This window comes from Folsomia candida, unplaced genomic scaffold, assembly GCF_002217175.1.
Source record: "Folsomia candida strain VU population unplaced genomic scaffold, ASM221717v1 Fcan01_Sc005, whole genome shotgun sequence".
Lineage (NCBI taxonomy): Eukaryota > Metazoa > Arthropoda > Collembola > Entomobryomorpha > Isotomidae > Folsomia > Folsomia candida.
Genome location: NW_019091197.1, coordinates 5,767,491 through 5,789,066, shown reverse-complemented (window position 1 = coordinate 5,789,066; position 21,576 = coordinate 5,767,491). Strand labels below are relative to the sequence as shown.

The window sequence follows — 21,576 nt, the reverse complement described above, 5'->3', positions numbered from 1 at the left end:
CACGTCACCCAGGTTTCGTAACGAGAAGGCGATCTTTTAAAACACATTTTTAGTTTTAGACCCACTATTTTGATACTTCAATACGAAAAGTTGTTTGGATTAGGGAAATTATGAAAATTTCTAGACGACCAAATTTCCATAAGGAGAAGAACAATTTAATCCTTCACACTTTAAGTTGCACGTATTTCAAAGCAGGCTTTGAAATAAAGAAGGTACGTAATTTGACCTCGATTCAATTTACGAAAGTGTTTACGATTTGTTTAATAAACGATTAAAAAAACAAGGAAGCAGAGAATGGAATATAAAAAGGGGGACTTTGCATAAGATACGCCGCAAAAATGAGGGATCCAAATAGAATCTTAAATACAGTGGGTGACTGAGCCACCCACTGTATTTAAGATTCCGAGTCACCGTGACTCGGAATGTGCGGTACAATTTAAATAAACACATTTATCCGTATTTATGACATGCACCATGTACGGTCCTTCGTAAGTATGTAACTTACATAATGTAAGATGAACAATCCAATGACTTCACGGGTCTCGCTCCGATTCGGATGAAAGTACGATAATTACCCTCTTAGCAACTTGGTAATAAAAAACAAGCGGAGTAGATATATGACTCTACGGGATTAAAAATTTACACTTTGTTGGTATAGATTTAGTAATAAAATAACACTGTTTGGTAATAATTTTAACACTAATTTGTGTTACTTTTTTTTACCATATAGTATTGTCTTAATACCAAATCATTACTATCGCGGTAAAGTCATGTATGCACTCCGCGGAGTAATGATTCATTAAAATTTTGTTTAGAGTGTATGGCACAAAATGTATGTCACATAAATAGTTCAGCACTTGTTTTCGGATTTGTCAGTCATAATGCTAAGTGCTTGATTTATAATGGAAGTATTCTTGTATAATTGATAATCGATTTTTTAATACTAATTTGTTTTCGTGAGAGAGAAAAATGGAAATTCTTGCTTTACGGATTTCATCATAATTACGGTTAAAATGAGCATTATTAAAAATCCGTGGGTATGTACATATTTATGTAAATAATTTTTTTGTGGTTTCATTAAAAATTGGAGGCGTAATTACAAATAAAACATGTATGCATAAATAAATACATTCACCTTCTTATCAGTTTGCATCTCCATTTGTTCCTGGGTAAATAAATTTTGATAAAATTATCCACTAAAATTATGCACGTAAAAAATCTCATCCTAAAAATCTCATCCTAAAATCTCATCCTAAAATCTCATCCTAAAATCTCATCCTAAAAATCTCATCCTAAAATCTTCATGTTTTTTGCATTTTCATGAAGAAGGAAATGCATGCAGTTCTCTTTGTTTTGCCGAGTCTCATTTTTGTCCGAGTTGCAACATTGGCACGAATTTGAGTCCACCTGGTTGACTCAACCTTCATAAAAGTAAACATTGCATTGCTGAAAGAAAGTAAATGTTTAATTGTTTCCAGTTAAAATTAATAAATTCAGGAGTGAAATTTTATCTTGTGGAGGAATTATAAGTTAAGTATTTTGCTGACGTAATAAAAAGTAAGCAGACAGAAATATTCATACTTTTACAAGTCAAGAAACCAAATTAACCTCTCTTTTCCATCCGGTCAATAATTTACAATTATGTAATTGTCGCCGTACACGAAATATGTGTCACATTACTGTGTAATGATGACGACGAGAAAGATCATCATCCAATATAGTCTCGTGTGCAATAAGTTTAATTTAGATCCGGGCTCTTACCCGAATAAAGAGAGATGCATCACAGCGGACAAAAAGAGTGAATAGGAGAGAGCGGAGATAGAGACAGGAAGAAGGATCAGGACGAGAGATAAGCAGCAGTAGGTTAGCATAGGTTAGTTTAGTGTGTAAGAGTTAGTAATGTAGTCTAGTTATTAAACTAGTGTTTAAGGCCAGCTGTGTGTTGGATTCGTGGATAATAAGTGAATAAATGGAATACGACCCAGCTAACTCTTTATGTAATTAATCCGCTGGGACCCTTAAGGTCCGCAGCGGCAATATAATTAATTGAACTGCATTGGTAAAATGGTGTAAATTTGTTCCAGGTCAGTTATATATGATGTCCAGCAGCAAGGTGTGCCTTATCTGCTCTCTAGACCTCGTCCAGTCCCCGCCATTCATCGATGATGAGAAGAACCCCGGAAAAATACGGATCTCGACCCTGAGCAAATTATTGGTATCGGCTGGAAATCGGCTGAATATTTGTACGGAAATTGATGGCAACGAGAACTGTGACCTTTGTCCCGTCTGCGCCCCCGTGATCAGCGAGATTGAACAAGTGCGAGGTCAAATTGCCGTCTTGGAGGGGAAAATTGGAGCGAAACTTGGTCAGATTAGGGAGACAATTTTGTCGTCGCGATATGTAGATGATGAGGTTATGCAAATTAGGGAGTTTATCCTTCGCGTGATAGGTTGGTATTTGATAGTTTTCAAATATTTTTGTAGTACTAATTTTTTGTTGGCTTATAATTTAGGCGAGAATGAGGAAAAACGTGAGTACAATTTTACCGGGGATGAATTTCCGGTAAAAGTGGAACCGGAACTGAATTATGACAACGACCTTGGCCGTGGTGAAGACGACCAATTCTTACCCGACGATTTTACTTACTCGCCGCCCGAGAACTTGGTGGAATCAGAGGACCGTATAAAATTAGAAGATCTTGAAGATGACGATTCCTCCTTCTGCATTACTCCACACTCACAAAAGAGAGGGAGAGGACGGCCTAAAAAGTATGGCAAGGCTGTAGTTCCACGGTATGAAAATAAGGACTTTGACACCCTTAAAAATAATGGCGCCCCTTATGAAAATGAACTGCATTCTGAAGTCTAAATTCAAACTTAAGTACACTGCACTAAATCCAGCTTTAACCTTTACCAAGTTAACGTTGCTCTGGTTTTGTTGTGTGTATAATAACTCATTTAATTTAAAATTCAGATTTCAGAATGCGCCTAATTTTTAAAAGAATGACATTCATCCGTTTTTTTTGAGTGTATCAAATCAAACGTAAAATGTGCAAAAATGGATGTTTTTTTTGTCTTTAAGTAAACGCAAAAGAGAAGATTGGCCCTCACCACCTCCATCACAAAAACAAGGTAGCTCTAAAATACCCCGAAAATTTCAATCTCGCCCCCTGGAACCTACAAGGTCGTCGACCCGAACACGAAAAACCGTCCTAAAACCATCTCAAAAACTGGGCAAAAAGATGCTTACCGTTTCCCTTACCCGGCTCCCCAAAATTAGGAAACCCACCCCCAAACCGTACAAATGTTCCTCCTGCGCCCAATCCTTCATCGCGGAAAGCGCGCTGACCCGTCACCTCGGCCGCGCCCATGGCATCATTCCCTGCCCCGCTTGTCCCGCCACGTTTTCCTCGTCCAAGGAAAAGGACGACCACGTGAGGAGCGCGCACCATGCCGCCGCGCCGTTCCAGTGCGCCCTCTGCGGAAACAAGTTTCGTCGCCGGAATAAGCTCGCGATTCATATGGTTGTTCACCATGAAATTGGGGAGAAGACGTTCTCTTGCGGAAAATGTGGGAAGAAGTTCGTTCTAGAAGAGAATTTTAATCGGCACGTGACCCTGCATGACCTCGAGCAGGTCAAACCGATCGTGTGTGAGGTGTGCGACTCCAGATTTGAGGACGAGGAAAGACTAGCTACCCATCACGAGACGCATCATGACGCCAAGTCGAAGTACAGGTGTTCCTATTGTGGAACGGGGTGCACTTCCAAAAACAACTTGAATAGGTGAGGTGATTTTTATTCGTTAACCTCTGCTGATTTTTGAAATATGAAATTTCTCTTGGGGGAGATATTGATATCATAATTACGCCCTCAAATATAACTGAAATTTTAATAATTTCTTAAATAGGACAAATATTTTTTGCAGGAAGTTTACAATTTTTGGAGTTTTTTTTACGAAACATGAAAAATCCAATTTTCAACGTTGGTCGATATAGGGAAGATTCCCAAATTTGGGAAGATAAATGTGAAATAAATCTAGTTTTTATCATAGAGTTTTTCATAAAATGGTTTTATTTTTTAGAAATTTTAATTGATAACTTTTGCAATGTGTATTTATATGTTTTTTGTGCATAACGGAAAATAATCTGCATACTCAAATATTTGTGAATTTCATCCGAAAGAGGTTAAAACCGTGGTCACCATGACAACTCATACTTTTTTTGTTTAGGCACATCCGCACCCACACGAGAGAAAAACCTGAGAAATGTGACCAATGCGGGGAAACCTTTATGGACAGGTTGACCCTGGAGCGACACGTCGTCCGGGAGCACGTGGGCACAAAATCCCACACTTGTCACGTGTGTGGACAAGCGTTTTATCTCCAAGCAGACCTCCGAACCCATCTCTACATCCACGAGGGCAAACTCCAGGTCAAGTGTGAAACCTGTGGGGAAATGCTGCCCAATAAAAATGCACATCAAGCTCATCGCGTCAAAGTTCATGGCGAGGATCCATTTGTTTGTGAAGTGTGGTATGAAATTACACCGTTTTATATGTTTTGTATTTTTTTAAAAATTAATTGTCTAAAATCTGCACTCTTAAAAATAGTGTTACCCTTCTGAAAGGTAAAGGACACCGCACGGTCAACATAGCACAATCTCCCTCAGAGACTTTTACGCCCTTTTTTAATTTGCTATAGATCTTTAGTAGTAGAACAATAGTTAAATTACCCGTTAGGTCGAAATCGACCTCCTTGACCTTGTTTAGGTCGGCAGGTCAAAGGTCACGGAACCCCACAAGTGGGGACTCGTTGGAAAGGTCTCGGGGAGGGGATTCGGAATATATATACTTTGTGGGGTCTAAAACCACTCCCTGATGTTTCAGAGACCGAAGAATATTTTCGAGTTTTTGCCCATCTACTGATATGTAAGCTCCCAATCTACTGCTGTGTTAAATTTTGGGCAACTCAAAACTCCAGTTCTTTCTCGACCTTTAGACCCCCGTCAAACAAGGTCAAGGAGGTCGATTTTGACCTCCTTGAGGGTAACTTAACTTTTGTTCTGCTACTAAAGATCTACAACGTATCAAAAAATGACGAAAAAATCTCTGAGGGAGATTGTGCCATGTTGACCGTACGGTGTCCTTTACTCTGAATTCTAAACTATTGTAAACCCAGAGTAAACCCTTTGACTTGATAAGGACTCAAGTTTAGTGTCTGGATTTAGGATAGTTTACTTAATTTAGAATTCTGACTGCATTAACTTTTCAAAAAGATGACATTATTTTTAAGAGTGCGCACATTTTGTGCAATGGAAAATTTTTTCCGAATATTTAGTGCAGCCGTATTTACCTCCTTGCTCTTCTTAAGACGACATAAAAAGAGACACGGAGCAATAAAACAGCACAAATGCGAGGTAAGAATTTTAACTAAAAATTTAAATTCATTACCGAATTCGACAACATTTTTGCCCTCAAAAAAAGTTGTGCAAAATTTATTCAAAGTAGAGGATGACGTAACAATAAATGGGATTTGTCAAATTGTGGGTCAAATTTGTGAAAATTTGTGTAAAATTTGTCAAAGTTTGTATACAATTTTAAAAAATATTGCAAACATATTATTGTTGTGGCATCCTTTATTCTACTCAAAAGTGGGGCAAATTTATTTAGAGTGTGACGATTTCGCCCTGTAAATTAATCTCATTTTTTTCTGGGCAGGTTTGCCACACTCTTTTCTTCTCTACGAAGGACCTAAAAACGCACATGACCTCCCACTCGGACGAGCGTCCCTTTCCCTGTCCCCACTGCGAAAAGTCCTTCAAAACTCGGAGCACCCGAGGTCAACATGTCAAGCACATCCATAACGCCAACTTTGTCCTGAAAACGCCCCACAAATGCGTCCACTGTGGGAAGGAGTATCCTCGCAAGTCGTATCTGGAGGGTCACGTTCGTTCCGCGCATACCGGGGAGCGCCCCTTCGTCTGCACGCACGCGCAGTGTGGGAAGGGCTTCGTGCTGGAGACCATGTTAACGGAGCACTTGAAGGTGGCCCATGGATTGGGGAGGGTGGGGAAGGAGAGGCTGCCCAGGTCGAAAAGGGAGGTCGTCGGGGAGGAAGGGGGTCACTAATTGGGAGAAAGCTTTTCATCGGGATAGATAATTCAACGCATCAAGATAAGCGAGATCCCTTATCACTTTTAGGATATATCGAACCTCCCTCGAGGTCACATAATCCTTTGGGGTTTCAATCTATAATTGCTACATTTCGTTCACTAGGGGCTATTTGTAAACTTGGTAACTCTGGCCAATATGGGCAGGATAGGGAAAAAATCCTATGTTGCAATACTAAGCTGATAGTATTGCAACATATTGCTAATACTGATAATAATTAATAATGGAGGTCTTCCAACGTATGCTCACAGATTTGGAGGAAACTAGTGTCAATCGAGCACAAATTTAATTAATATTAAATTTGCAAATGTGGCTTTCTGCCAATGCACAGGTTTGCCGGAGATATTTTAACTGATCAAATACTTTTGGAGATACGTACCTATTAAAGCTCAAAACTGCCCAAAATGTGAAATAATTGACTTTTTCGCTCTCCAAAAATCTTGACAAGATGGTCAATCTTGACAAGATGGAATGGGAATTGATGTCAAACTATGAATAAGCATATATTCATGAATGTTCAAAATTTTAGATTGTTTGGATGAATTTTAAATTTACATTGACCATTTAACAGTGCAAATATGGATTATTGCGTGCATTTCGATTCCTTAAAAAAAAATAAAAAAATAACCGTTTTATCCTATCCTGAAAAGTCTCAAAAACAGCCTTGTACTTTACGGGTCTACGGCGACGATATTGAAGTTTAAAACAATACAATCGACCAAAAATTCTATGTCGGAGTGGTCAATATTTCAAGTCGAAATTGCACATACAGCCACAGTGAGGTTTAAGTTTCTAAATAATTCAGTTTTTAGTGTCTCGTTCTCCGTGCATGAAAATCCGTTCCAGTAAATTTTAGGAGAAATATTCATCACCAACGTATGTATGTATTGACGCTAAAGAAAGCGGGTCAGATGGAAGCGAGGCTTTACATTCATAAATACGGCTTTTCCTTGCATATGTATGAATGGAAGGCTGTCAGTTTGGCCAATATCTCTTCGGCGAAAAAGTTCTGCTATAGAATTTTGGAAACAGAACGACAAAATTCATTAATCCTGTTTACATTACTTTAGATCTAATATTTTAAAAGTACACTTTGGCGAGAATCATGTCATATTGTGGGAAAATTGACAAATATCTCATGACTCATGACGATAGCACATAGCTTCAGAATCTTGTCATCCAGGGTAGGGGCCGTTCATTAATTATGAAACTCGATGCAAATAATTTGGCAAAAAATTGTCATCCGCGGAGGTACTATCCTCTATTTTTAATGATTATGGGTAAAGATTGAACCCGTAAGATTCGGAAGTCGTTTGTCCCCAGTGGGAACTACGGAGAAAATTCGTAAACGAAAATTACGTCTTGTGTTTAAAAACACAGGATGTTGTTGCCAAAAATAATTAATACTTGCATGTAAAAGAATTTCTTATTTAAATTAAGACGTTGTATATGTTTTTAAAAAAACGAGGTCTGTTTTGTACGCGGGTTTCCGGTTTCGGTGACAAACGTCTCCTAAATCATTACCCAAAAATATCACGCTACATAATTGATAATGATGGGTACGGTCCCCTATTAAATAAGTGTAACTGTTTAAAATTGAAATATCTATGTAATTATGTTATAAGAATTTATATATATATAGTTTAATAAAAAAACATGATTAGGCAAGATTAAACTCGAATTTGATGAATAGTCAATTGCAATTTTAGGGTTAACGGCGTTGCATAATTTAGTTTGACCATTTCATGATATTTTTACCATACTGGCGAAAATTTAAGATTCGCCGAACCGGTGGTGAATTGTGTAGGTATTTTTACCCTTCCCGTCCTGGCTTGGATGAGACATTGATTTCCACGCAGCAAGTATTGTGTAGCGAACTGGTACATTTAAAATAGCGATAAGATTGTTGGCTGACCGCCAGTTAATTTGTATATGTCAAGGGCAAAGTTGAACTTCTCTCAATTTCAATCAAACTCGTCCAATCTTCATGTTAAATATTTAATTTTCATTAGTGCAAATTCTAATTCACCTGGCGGTCCTAATTTAATAATATTTTGTAGCCCTTCTTGTTGTTGTTGATGTCACTGTCTGCGCTCTTAGAATAAATTACAGTATGGCATATAAATCAATCATACGTTAAAAATGGATCAGAATGGAGCAATCAGTAAACAATTTTGTGCCTCTGTGGTTTACTGATTAATTATTTATCCTCAAACCCAGGTTTCTTCAAAATTAGATTTCAAATTTCTTGACGGAGTTTAATCCATTATCAACTGGATACCGTTTCGGAGTTTGAAACTTGCTATGTGTTAACAAAAAAGTGAGTAAAATTCTTCCGCAAAAGTGTTTATAGAATTTATCATATAGAACCATGTACCGCGAATTAATCTCACTTCTACAGGGTGCATATTTGTTCCCAAAAACTCGCACGTTTACCGCTCTTATTCAACTTAGCGATATTTCTTCGGTTTGCTCATACACTTCAGTTGCCCATGTACTTTCGAAAATGTGTTTCCTAGTTCACGCCTTCCCATTCAGTTTGGATACAAAATATGTGTTCCGCAACAACTCAAAGTGTGAGTTTCCATGCATCTTCGCTCTTGGGGCAATGTTGCTCCAATTGATTATGTGTTTTGCTTGCTTACAACTACAATTTTCACATTCGATTGGCGGAACTAAAGAGGAAAATTGGAAACCAATCCTACTCACATTTTTCCTGGGAATTTTTACAGCGGTGGTTTTTATTTTGTTTCATTTATTGCGGGTCCGTAACGAGGCTGTTTGCCTATTAAATAGTTCTGACGATATGGAAAAAAAATATCGAAAACAAGGTTAGAATTTGCTCTTGGTAAAGAAGCTTACGAGGTGTGAGCTAGGTTAATTGTCGCTAGAAATACCAAAATTTACACACCGGTATATTCAACTCGTCACTGTAAAGTCAACATAATTTTCAATATGTCACTTATTGAAGTGTTGAATTTGAAATGCTAGAAGTTGTTAACAATAAAGTAAATTTCTGGAACTACATGTTCTTATTAACAAACTGTTTGTCAACCGATTTATTTTTTACTTAATTCCCATAAATACGAAGGGTTGTTCCCAGCGGGAACAACCCCTCGATCATTGTGTGTATCAGTTGCTCGATAAGACATAGCGTTAGGTTGATGTTAATGACAACTGAATTTTGCACATAAATTTCGCAAACAAGTATATACGAACTCGTGTGTTTGGCTCATTTTGGTAAAAATGGCGAGCTTAAACCCTGTTGACACGTATGTTTCTTTCCTAGCAAGACAAGTTACATATAATACGTAGTACACCAGTAATAATTTAAGTCGTGTAACTAATAGCTTTTATACAATGCGTCATAAAATTAAACTAGGTTTCCGTGGTTACGTTACTCGTTACTTTCTTGGAGTTGGACTTCTTGCCATTCAAACTATCGTGATAGAACCAGTCGGAGTTTTTTTCGCTTATCTCCTAAACCCTTGTATGCCACCTGCGTTCATGTCGATGGCATTGTTTCCATGCTCTGGCTGGAGTGATGCTCCAAAGCAATACTGGGCAAATTTTATTCTAGCAATGTTCGGAGCGTATTTTGGCGCACTGGTATCGAGTACGTCAGTATTTGCGATGATCGTTCTCCTGGTGTATCCTGTTGAAATACAGCTGCTTCTCCTAAAGGAGTTTAAAAGGTAAACATTAAAAGGTAAAGGGAAAGCAAGAAAATCGACTTTCAACCCGATTGTGTATTATTATTTTTATTTTTTAAATATTTTTGTTCATTGCGAACGAGAAATCCAGTATTTTTCACCATCTTGATTTTTATCGATCTATAATAAGACAAAATCGTCTATTTTGTTTTGTCTTGCAGAGGATTGCAGTCAGGAAACCGTAATCGTACAATCTTACTTCGGCAATATAGAAGATTTCAATTGTTAAGTCGTCTGCATAACAATGTTTTTAAGGATCCAATTATGCCAGCAGTTATTATGGTCATCATATTGATACAAAGCACATCGCTCTACGTTCTTGTGACGTTAGGTACCGAAATCACCTTAGCAATTTTGGGACTATTTTTCGTTGTGGCGATCGACTGTTTCATCGTGATTCAGTGTTTCTTCAAAATTATGTCCTACCCTTACACACGATCAGTTAAGGTAATGAAACTCGCACGTAAAGGAATAATAAATTGCTCCAAGTGGGAAGTCAAATTTATTAAATCGTGTTATCAATTGAAAGTAGGGATGGGAAATGATACATTTTTTGATAGAATGACATCCCTCATAATTTGGAAGACGAGTACGGATATTCTAATTACATTCTTGTTAATGTAGAACGACATCATCGTCGCCCCTCAGTGACCTCGGTGTGAGATGGTGTGACGCAAAATTCACGATTAATTGAACCAGACCTGCAAAGAGAGAAATGGATCGCAATTTTAGGGTCACCTGAATCCGAACGAGGTCACTGAGGAGGAAGAATGGTTAGCAAGCTTTCAAACATTAGTTTCTTTTATTTAATTCAACCATAGTTACCTCTGAAATTAGAGGCAAACCAAACTCTGAATTTCAAAATCTTATATTTTCGAATGTCTAGAATTTCTAAACTTTCTCATTGAAACTAAACATTTTAACCACCCTGTAGTTACTCCCACAACCAATAATTTATTACCAGTTTACCAAGAGTGTAGTGAAATGAAGATTACACAGCCCAATCATACATTGTTCTCGTACAAAAATGTATACAGCATTAAATATTGGCGATAAGTCGGTCGTTTTCAATATTTTTTCCAATCAGAGTAGTTTTTTTCATCGTAGACTCGAGAGAAGGGTTGTCACGAAAATAAAATAGGATAAAAATGCTTATTGAAAGCTTGCTGGCTACGTTAAACAGGAGATAAGGGTGCTCGATCTGACTTACTCGTTCCCATTTACGCCGGACGAGGAAACGCACAACTTAAGGATCCGCGACCCTTGTTCAAAATATAAGGAGAGAGATGCTCGACTGTTGGAGTATTTTCAGCTACTGATTTATTAAACGCAGCTCATTGTCATACATATAAGATCATCATCTAAGTCATTCAACTTTTCATGCATGCATTTATCCACCCATAATATTAGGTGGTCAAGTATGTGCATCATTGCACATTTAGCGACATAATTCATATTATAACATACACAATCAGGGTTATTTTTAACACTCCCTTTAACAATTATTTACGTATGAATAATAATATAATTGCTTGGTCCATTGATCTCCTTGAGAGGCTGCTCCTCAGCTTGGCGTTGAATCCGTTTAGGACACATATTGCATTTCTTGACAAGAAATACTATTGCACACAGAAAAACTACTAGTGAAAATAATATCCCTAAAATTAACACTGTTATTTCTGATGCTGTCCAATTGTCATCGCTGAATGAGAACACCTGCAGATTCCTGGCTTCTTTTTGAATCCGTTCGTCATTTGTGTTCCAGATTTCATTTAAGTCTTCACTTAAATGACTCCAATTGACTCGCGGATTCAAGTGCCAGTTTACGAGTTCAGAAAAAAGATGATCTTCTCGCTCTTTATAGACGACACGTAATATATTTCCCTTGAATTCAACCTCGTTCAGAGTGAATGTCAAAGATAATGGCAATGTGAATACTTTGTCTGGACATTTTACTCTCCTCTTGCCCACCAAGTACTCTCCTCCTGGACAATATACATGATAAAGACTGTCAAGTATTTTTACTTGTACAAACTCTTTTTCATCTCCAATTGCCGAAATCTGACACTTCTCAATCTTATAGAGTTTTCCTCCGTTTGAGAAGGACGATTCATTTCGACACTTGTTTGAAGTCGTCATTTCAATGTTGTTGTGAGCTTTTTCATAATAAGTCTCATACACACATTCTTCTCCCACATGCAATGTGGCAACAGTCGGGCCTGAGTATTCCATACGACAGGTTAAATTATCTCGTTTCAACATTAAGAAAAACGGATCTGCTGTTAGTTTAGTGAGATTTTTGTTCACTATTGGCACCGAGAAATCCAAATTTATTTGAGTTCTCTCCTTGTTCATTTGGCATAAGTGAAATATTCCAAACTCCACTGGACACTCGTCTCCACAAGGCAGAGTGAAATTCAGATATTCCAAAAGGTCAGGAGTCATTTGTTTTTTCTTCCATGTTTTTTTCGTGTCCCAAATCACTTTTCTCCCCTCAACCAATTTACTTGTGAGGTAAGAGATTAAATATTGTATGGTTACAACTCCTTCCTTAAAGTTGTTTAAATCATTCATTGTTTGCTGGACTTGGTAACCAACTTTAATTATCTCCATTTTTAGAACTTTTATGTGCTGACGGTCTTCATAAACTTGTCTTTCAAGTTTATTGAAAGCAAATTCTAGTTCGTCTTGTCGAGTTTCTAGTCGGTGTGTCTCTGCTATTGCATAACTGCCCAGTCCGATCCCAGCACTTCCAACACAAGCGACAAGAATAAATCCCACAACGACAGGAATTACTCTTTTTTGTCTTCGCCTCCCTTGTGGTGGAGAGCAAATATCTTCTAAATTATTTAGAAATATTTCGTCATATGCTTTTTCACATTGTTTTTTCATGATGTTTGCAATTCTGGGTTCCAAATCATCCAATGGCAAAAATTCGCATGGTGAAATTAAAGCGATTCTCATATTTATCGCATGAAATCCGATCACCACTGGTTCATAGCTCTTTCTCCACAAAACAGGACTTCCCTCTTTGTGTAAATCGGTTGCTCCAATAGTTAAAAATGAGAGCAATAAAGCCATAAAACTCCACAATAAACTGGGTCGCTTTGGGTTGACAATAACACTGCACAGTGCTCTTCTCTTCTCTCCCTTTGCAGGAGGAGGAGGGACCATTCCCATCAAATATCTTTTCGTCTCAAACGACTCCCTCACCACTGATTTGGTTAAAATATCAGCAGGTTGAACTTTGTCAGGCAAATGCTCCAATACGACTTGGTTTGTTTCAACCAGATCTCGGATGAAGTGATGCCTAATGTCAATGTGTTTTGATTTGTCGTGGAATTCATCATTTTTCGCCAGTCTAATTGCACTCTGGCTGTCCGTTTTTAGACAGATAGGTTCATTTTCCAGTGAAATCATATCTGGCTCTAAGTATAATCTGGTTACCCAGACCGCTTCTTTTCCAGCGAGAGCTAAAGCTACATATTCAGCTTGGCAACTGGATAAACTTATGCAGGTTTGTCTCTTACTCATCCACACGATGGGAGAGTTGTTGTGAGTGAATAATACACCCGATGTTGATTTCCGTGAAGTTGTGTCGGAGCCGTAATCTGCATCTACGTACGCACAGACGACGTCTCGGTCTGCCTCACTTTCAGTGTACATAATACCAAGAGATTTTGTCCCTTTTAGGTATTGCAGGATTCTTTTTGCTGCATTCATATGTAGTTTGTTGTAGCTCCCAAAAAACCGGGATAAATAATGCGTGGCATACGCAATATCTGGTCGTGTACATCGCACTAGAAATAATAGTGAACCAATGAGTTGTGGAAACTCTAAATTTGGGTCACATTCACTCCCGTCAAACTGCAAACCAGGCTGCATAGGAATTGGTAGTGTGATGCAATCTTGCATTCCAAATCTCTCAAGCAAATCCTCGATATACTTAATCTGGTGCAAGAATATTCCTTCCTCCACTTGTAAGATTTCAATGCCGAGAAATCTGACAAGGGGTTGAATTGTAACTTTGAATGAAGCTTTTAACTTCTCAATTTCTGCAAGCAACTCCTTTTTGTTTTTACCAGCAAAGAGTCCATCGTCAACGTATATTACTACGTATATTTTTCCCGTGGATGTTGTTTTCATAAACAAACATTTGTCGCTTTTGGATTGTACATATCCCATTTCTTTCAGCTTTGCGCTAAATGTCTCGAACCAAGCCCGTCCTGATTGTGGCAGTCCGTATAAGGTTTTGTCCAATATGTAGACCATATCAGATCCGATTTCATAACCTTCAGCTTGTTCCATGTATACTTCTTCTTTTAGTTCTGAATTCAAGTAAGCTGTTCCTATGTCGAATTGTACTAATTTTAATTTCCTTGCTGCTGCTACAGACAACAAAGTTCTGATCGTCTCATATCTGCTAACTGGTGCAAATGTTTCAGTGTAATCTACACCTTTGACTTGGTTAAAACCCTTCACCACTAAGCGTGCTTTAAATTTCTCAATTTCACCGTTTGGATTGTGCTTAATTTTATAAACCCACCGGTTTTTCAGCACCTTTTTTCCTACGGGTCGTTTTACAAGTCTCCATGTTCCATTTTCAGAATGACTTCTCATTTCAGAATCCATCGCCTCCTTCCACTCTCCAGCATATTTAGAGCTGAGAGCTGCTGAATAAGTTGTTGGCTCGGTGTTTGTTGCGTGCATAGCTACATTTGCGCTGCCGGCTTGATAAAACTTCCTTTGTTGCCTCTCCCTTTTGGGTTTAGAGGAACTGGGCTGTGGTGGGAGGGAGGTGTTCACAAAATTACGGTCTTCTTGTGATGCTTCCCATTGTATCTCATCTGCCCATGTTTCGTTGTGCTGATGAACTTTGGGGTTAGTTTGCTGCGGAGAATTGCTTGCTGACGAATAAGTCTCAGCTTCTTCACCCTCTGTCTCACTTGCCCCGTCTGTTTGTTCAGTTTCATCATTTCTTACTTCTTTGGTAGAAAATGTAGTAATAATCTCATCAGGTTCATCGTTAGTAATGCTCTCTCTTCGAGAAGCATTTGTTTCGATAAAATTCACATGTTTAGCTTGGTAGTGATATTTTCCTTCCGCTGGATCATACAAAATATAGTTCTTTGAATGCGCATCAAAACCAACCAAAATGCATTCTGTAGCTTTGTCATCGAATTTCTTTCCTTGTCCATTTGTTATGTGAGCGAAGGCTTTACTCCCAAAAATCCGAACATGCTGTAAAGTAGGTTTCTTTCCTATAACTTGTTCGTATGGAGTTTTTTCTGTATTTTTTGTACTCAAGGTTCTGTTGAGTACGTAGCATGCAGTTCGGATTGCATCCTCCCAGTGCGATTCATGCAGCTGACTTTGGATCAGCATTGACCTCGCTGCATCTTGTTCGATTCGCATTTCACGTTCTACGAATCCATTACTGGGACTGCACTGAGGTGAGTTGAGACCGAATCGTATTCCTCGTTTAGAGAAGAAGGATACCAATTCTTGGCATTTGTACTCGCCCCCATTATCCGATCTGAACATCTTCACGTTATTTCCGGTCTGAGTACGCATGAAGTTAATCGCATCTATAACATTCATTGCGGTTTCACCTTTTTTCTTTTGGAAATATACTTGTCTAAAAGCTGATGCTTCGTCCTTTACTACAAGGAAGTACGAATTTCCATTTTTCGAAATTGCATTTGCATAACCAAGATCGGAATGTAAGCATTCTCCTGGCAAATACTTTACAGTTTTTTCAACTGTAACGTAACTCTTCTTCTTGGACTTTGCTTTCATGCATATTTCGCACTTGAAATTCACATCCTCTCGCTTCATATTTTCCAGGCCATACGCAGCCTCTTTGTCCTTAGTATCGTTCAGAAACTTGGAATTAATATGAGCTAATCTCTCGTGCCATACAACAGGCTTGATACAGGCCATCGCTCTGTTTACAATTGGCTTGAATTTCATTATTTGAAGACCGTCTCTTCGTTCGGCTTCAATATCACGCTGTCCATCGCGATAATAAATAATTTGATTATTTCCGCTTTTGCTTACTACTAAGCCTTTGTCGAGAAGAACATTTTCTGACAGTAAATTTGCCCCCCCCCTGGCACATATTCAACTTGATAAATAGTTATTTCTACCCAAACTTTGTTAATAAGTGCTTTCACTTTCACTGCTCCTACGCCTTTTACAAGCATGAGAGAGTTATCGGCCATGCTGACCGATTTTGGGCATGGGTATTCTGTATATTCGAAAAACCAGTCTTTTCGCCCACAATAATGGCGATTTGCACCAGAGTCATTTATCCAAAGGTCACTTAGCCCACCAGCCATATAAGCTCCTTCTGATTTTTCATCAGATTTCTGTTCCTTCTTTGCAGAATCTTTATCTTTGAAGGTGCACTCACTTTTCCAGTGGCCCTTTAATTTACAGATGTGACATTTAGTTTTCTTTTTCAGATCACTAATTTCTTGTCTGGTTCGCTTTGGTCGCTCTTTCTTGGCTGCATATGCTTTTGATGTCTCTTCGACATGTGAAGCATTTTTGTACGTCTCGCCATCTTCTAACTCCCAGGTTTTCAACCTGGAGAGAAGTAGAGCTGATGTTTGTTTCGCAATCTCAACTGACCTCCAGGCCTCTCGAAATTGGCGAAACTTTTCGTCCATCATACTGGAAATTATCCTAGCGACCTCCATCTCGTCATCAATTACAGCTCCCATACCACAAAACAATTGTTATTAATTACCTAGCTTATAATAATTATGTGCTTTTGTAATTAATTATTACAGTACTTAGCTAAATAAGTTAATTATTAAGGGGTGAAAACCCCTTTATGGGAATGTCTTGTCTGTCTGTCTGTCTGTATCCACGATAACTTTAGAACGGATGCGAATATCGAGATGCGGTTTTCGCCAAAGTATTTCTAATTTTTGAAGTATGGATGAGTTCGAAGATGGGCATTGTAGGTATTAAGGTCACGGCGCCATGGCGACGACGCCGTGTCGAATAGGTGTCGAATTTTTTGTTTCGACGGTTTTAGACGTATTTTGGGATGGGGATTTCGAAAATCGACATCATTTTGACGAACGATGACCGTGTGACCGTGTAGACGACGCCACTTGAATTATGCCATGTGGGGTGTCTATCGAAAGGTATAGTCGTGTACGTTCAAAGTACGCGGGAGTTATGTCGAAACGGGGCGAAATGAGACGTGGGGTAATGTGAGATAATTGGGGAAAATGACGGGAAGGTATTGGAAGACGATGTGGGTGTGCCACAAGGACATTTACGTGTGTTTTCACCCATTTGCTACATTTCGTTTGCAACGGTTTATTCATTAAAAAAATGAATTAACGGATTTGATTGTCTTTTAAAAATGTACGGATCATTATCCGATCCGATCGGATATCCGTCGGATTACTCGGATTCGGATCGGATCGGCCCTAATATCCGATCGGATTATCCGACATGATGAAATATCCGATCCGATGGACTGTCTATCCGATCCGATCCGATCCGATCCGATGGACTGTCTATCCGATCCGATGGACTGTCTATCCGATCCGATCCGATCCGATCCGTCGGATAACCAACCCTAGTCTTGATCTTGACTGTTCTTAACTATTACATATTTACATAAGATTTTAGAATTACACAGGTAAACATGTGAGAAATTATTTTAAGATAGTTCTTGAAACTCATGGTACTATTTTAGTTCAGGACCACGTCCCACTAGGGGCTTTGAATATTTCAAAAATGAGTTTTTTTACATAGTGTCAAGTTGACACTGTCAACCCATATGGAGAGTTTTCCGAAGTTGCACCTACTAATAAAAATTTGTTCCGCTGTTGGGAGCACAATTTTAAATTTTAGTTAACATGTATTAAAATTAACTTTCAGCTATCAGCTAAATATGATGAAATTTCGTAATAATTTCAAATTTGTAACATTTTCTAAGTCAGCTGATTTGTGGCCTCAAGGTAAGCACGATATGTTCAAAAAATTCAAATGAATATTAAAGAGTGGAAGATGCGAAAATGACTCGAAAAGTTTTTGCTCAAAATTCCAGCAACAAAATTGAACTATCCATTATGGGGTGTGTGGCATGTTTAGGCACCAATTACATTAAATAGCTAAGGGTTGGATAATAAACATATGCAAACTGTTTCGAACGTCCTTCACTGTTCGTGCTACTGCAGTGATTTGTATCGACCTGTCCAAAACCTTAGTGTACGCTCTTTATTTATAATTATATAAATTATTATAAAATAATTTAATATATTGATTTGTGATCTCTGTAACCATGCATGTGCATAGTCAGCAAACAATTTTACACATCCCACAATTGAATTTACGTGATATGATTTCTAGTTTATCGATAATACTTTGCCTGACGAAGAACAACGACTGTACTATCCTTTTACTTAGGCGTGTCACCTCATTTGCATAAATCTCACTATGCCCATTTTCGGCGATACGGGCTTTCCATGTTGAATAAACTCTATGTCTCTCGCGAATGTGTCAAAATATGCAAATAAGGTGACCGGCTATAATAAATCCACAATATGTGTTCGATAGTTTGCAAGATAATAAATATTATCAATTAATATGTCCTCCAACAACGATTTAAATCATTCAAATTTAATATAGTATTTTTTAACCAAAATCCGGATCAAGGCTGAGCATAAAATTGCGAAATAAAGAAGTGGAGAGAATTGGATAAGCGTATCAATTTTTTGGCATGGCATCGTATCCATTTATTTATTTGCTGGAACGCAGCTGGAAATAAAAATACATTATTTAAATTTCAAATCTAAACATTTCTAATAAAACTTCCTTGTCAAACTATTATTCATTATTTTTATTTTTAACCTGGTGATTTAAAATAATGAGATATTTTTTCCTCCATATTTTGCTCAATTCTACTTGATTTATTAAATTTTAAACGTTAAACCGTTACAATCAAGTAATTTCAAATCAATTCTACATAAGTAAGGACACTTTTTAATTTCTAGCGCAGATTTCGCCTTCGTAAACCATGCAATTGCTTCCTCCGTACTAACTTTTCGATCCTTATTAACATCCGCTTCTTTCACAAAGTACTGTACGAAATTTGGGTTGAATGAAGAGAATAATGCGTCCGCACACGATGAGAAATGTTCCTTTGTAAGATAGATAGCCCAGTTCACCAAAACATGGGGCGGTGCACCGCCGCTTCCAACACTTGGCACCAGAGCACGTCCACACAGAAAAGTGTGCATCATATTGCAATACAATAAATGATCTGAACGAAAATCATTCACTGCATGGGGTATAATTTAATCAAAATAACGATATAGGTATATTCAAATTCATCGACCAATTTCATTTTTTTCTCAAAAAATAAAAATAATAAAATTCCCGGTATAAAACAAGCTAATGGACTCCTCGCCGATGGGGGAATGTGATACACCAAAATATCGGGTTTTTCATCCTGATCAAGAATATATAAATTTTTTGACCGGCAAATATATATTATTAAGGTCAGAAGAAAAGGTCAAATGTAAAAAATATTGCATTTTTTGACGTTGCAGGCAATTCTAAGACTTTGTCTCACTTTACCCCAGGCCGGAAATTTGTTGGGGTACTTTGAGATTTTTGGGCGAAGCGAGCGAGCAGGTTAGGTTAGTTAGAGTACGCTCTTCTAGTAAGCCCTACTAGCTATCAAAGCTAGCTAGTAGAGTTAGCTAGTAGATGGCTAGTAGAGCTAGCTAGTTGGGCTAGCTAGCCAGGATTCCGTGCGGTTAGATCGCTAGCGCTCCGCACGGTTAGGTAAGGTGACAAATCTCAGTATACCCCAATAATTTTCCGCTATGGGGGAAAGTGAGACAAAGTCTAAGAATAGCTTTAAACGTCCAAAAATGCAATAAAAAATTTGACCTTTGACCTTCACTTGTGACCTAAATATGCATTTGCTGGTCAAAAAATTTGTATATTCTTGATCAGCATAAAAAACCCGATATTTTGATGTATCACATTCCCCCATCAATAGGGAGGCCTTGGAATAATTCTTCCGTTAATTAATTAAGAGTGAAGTTAATTAATTAGTTGGGACATTTGTTATAATTATTAATTAACTCTCTAGTGTAATTATTCGACGGGAGAGCAGTGGGAAAAAGTGCCACCTGCGAGATCATTCTGCTCGGCTCGCTCCGTATCTCGTGCGGGTACAAAATTCTGAGCAGTTAGCCGGAGACCCAAAACGGGCTTCACGACAATTTTTTTTACATGGGAAAACGAACTAAGATTGGAAAACTTTTTTCCTATTCAAGATTTTCAATTTCCGTTTTTTGCATCTTATTCTGGTAGGTGTCCCACAGATTAAGTTCGAACATGGGCACGCCCACTAGTGGGGGTGGCCAGAAAAAATGATTTTCCTTTTCATGCATTTTCCAACTTCGCAGAGTATGGGGCCAAGTGAAACGAACGTAAAGAATTAGCTTCGCTACTTTTTTACGTCCGTTTTACACGGTTTATTAAAAGTAATCAAGTGGAGAGAAAAACCAGAGCGAGCATGGATGCGTGTTCAAAAGTTGTTTTCCCACTTACAAAAAGCATCTTCACCAACTGAGCAGTCTATCCTATTCATCTCTCGTCGTCTGATGCGTCCGCTCTATTTTATTTTATGGACAGACCAGTACATATTTCCGCTGGTATGAAAACCTGCACAAAATTACTGCATAAAATTTTTTTATTCGTTTAATAACACCCACCAAAAAAAATCTGGGTAAAAATAATTTAAATTCTCACAACGAGAAATATGAATTCCGTATTCATGGGTTAATCGCCCTGTATCATTTTTGTGCATTTATATGTATGTATTTTTTACATTTTATGCCATTCTGATGATTATACATGTGCAAAAATAATTTGGTGCCCACAAAAAGAATCACGACACACTGACTTGCACACTGAAAGGTTTAAAGGTTTATTAAAAGGTTGCCAACTTTTACTTCGCTCATGGTTAACTGGAGCAAAACTGAAGAGTTTTTTACACAATAAAAATCTTTCTAAGCTGAACTTTCAGATCTGTAGCGAGTACGTTTAAATGGTACCAGACATGGAGACGCGATAAAAATAAACTTTTCGAAAAGAACTTGCTACAGATTCCTCTTAACTTTCATTGGATACTAAATTCCGGAAAATTGTTCTTACTGAGGAGGACAACCCCTCACCGACAAAGTCACCGATCTTGATGCCCTTTGGATATGTCGTAGTACTCGGTGAGTCTAGCACAAGTGTGGAAGGATTTCATTCCATGGCCCCATTTGCGCCCGCCACACCTCTTTGAAGGAGCGCCCCATGCTAAACTAGCCGCACTAAAACCTTCGCCAAAAATCCAATTTTGCTCGGATTTTCAAAAAAATTACAGATTCTTGATCCCAGATAGTTGCTTTATCATATCAAGGATCAAACTCAACTTTTTTAATTTTTTCAATATTAAAAATTTCATGGCAGAGGTATGATTTGGAAAAAATCAAAATTTCAAAAAAATTGAGTTTGATATTGGATATGATAAAGCAACTATCTGGGATCAAGAATATGTTATTTTTTTGAAAATCCGAGCAAAATTGGATTTTCGGTGAATTTTTGAATGAACCAAAACAGGGTATTTTTCGTGTTTTCCGCACCTTTGAGTGGGTGTGG

General features: G+C 38.0%; 1 protein-coding gene and 1 long non-coding RNA gene across 6 annotated transcripts; both read left to right on the top strand.

The window, feature by feature from the left end:
• Nucleotides 1–1,416: 1,416 nt before the first annotated feature.
• Nucleotides 1,417–9,208, top strand: LOC110850434 (oocyte zinc finger protein XlCOF6). Of its 5 annotated transcripts, XM_035851768.1 has the most exons (8): nt 1,417–1,557; nt 1,738–1,873; nt 2,085–2,450; nt 2,514–2,793; nt 3,083–3,784; nt 4,230–4,532; nt 5,337–5,415; nt 5,717–9,208. In XM_035851768.1, exons 3-8 carry the CDS (start codon nt 2,096–2,098, stop codon nt 6,125–6,127), a joined length of 2,130 nt encoding a protein of 709 aa, XP_035707661.1. In that variant the 5' UTR covers nt 1,417–1,557; nt 1,738–1,873; nt 2,085–2,095; the 3' UTR covers nt 6,128–9,208. The 5 variants fall into 5 exon arrangements, with proteins under 5 accessions (XP_035707661.1, XP_035707659.1, XP_035707662.1 ...); XM_035851766.1 differs by lacking the exon at nt 1,738–1,873; XM_035851769.1 differs by lacking the exon at nt 1,417–1,557 and having other exon boundaries at nt 1,567–1,859.
• Nucleotides 9,209–16,772: 7,564 nt separating this feature from the next.
• LOC118435556 lies at nt 16,773–18,602 on the top strand. Its single transcript, XR_004834860.1, has 2 exons — nt 16,773–17,870; nt 17,960–18,602. It is a non-coding gene; the product is annotated as an uncharacterized LOC118435556 (long non-coding RNA).
• The last annotated feature ends 2,974 nt before the right edge of the window (nt 18,603–21,576 follow it).

Coding starts and splice junctions, on each gene's coding strand:
- LOC110850434 (XM_022097865.2), top strand. CDS start 1,970: ATGGAATACGACCCAGCTAACTCTTTAT. Junction 1,998..2,084: donor CGACCCAGCTAACTCTTTAT/GTAATTAATCCG, acceptor AATTTGTTCCAG/GTCAGTTATATATGATGTCC. Junction 4,533..5,336: donor CCATTTGTTTGTGAAGTGTG/GTATGAAATTAC, acceptor CCGAATATTTAG/TGCAGCCGTATTTACCTCCT.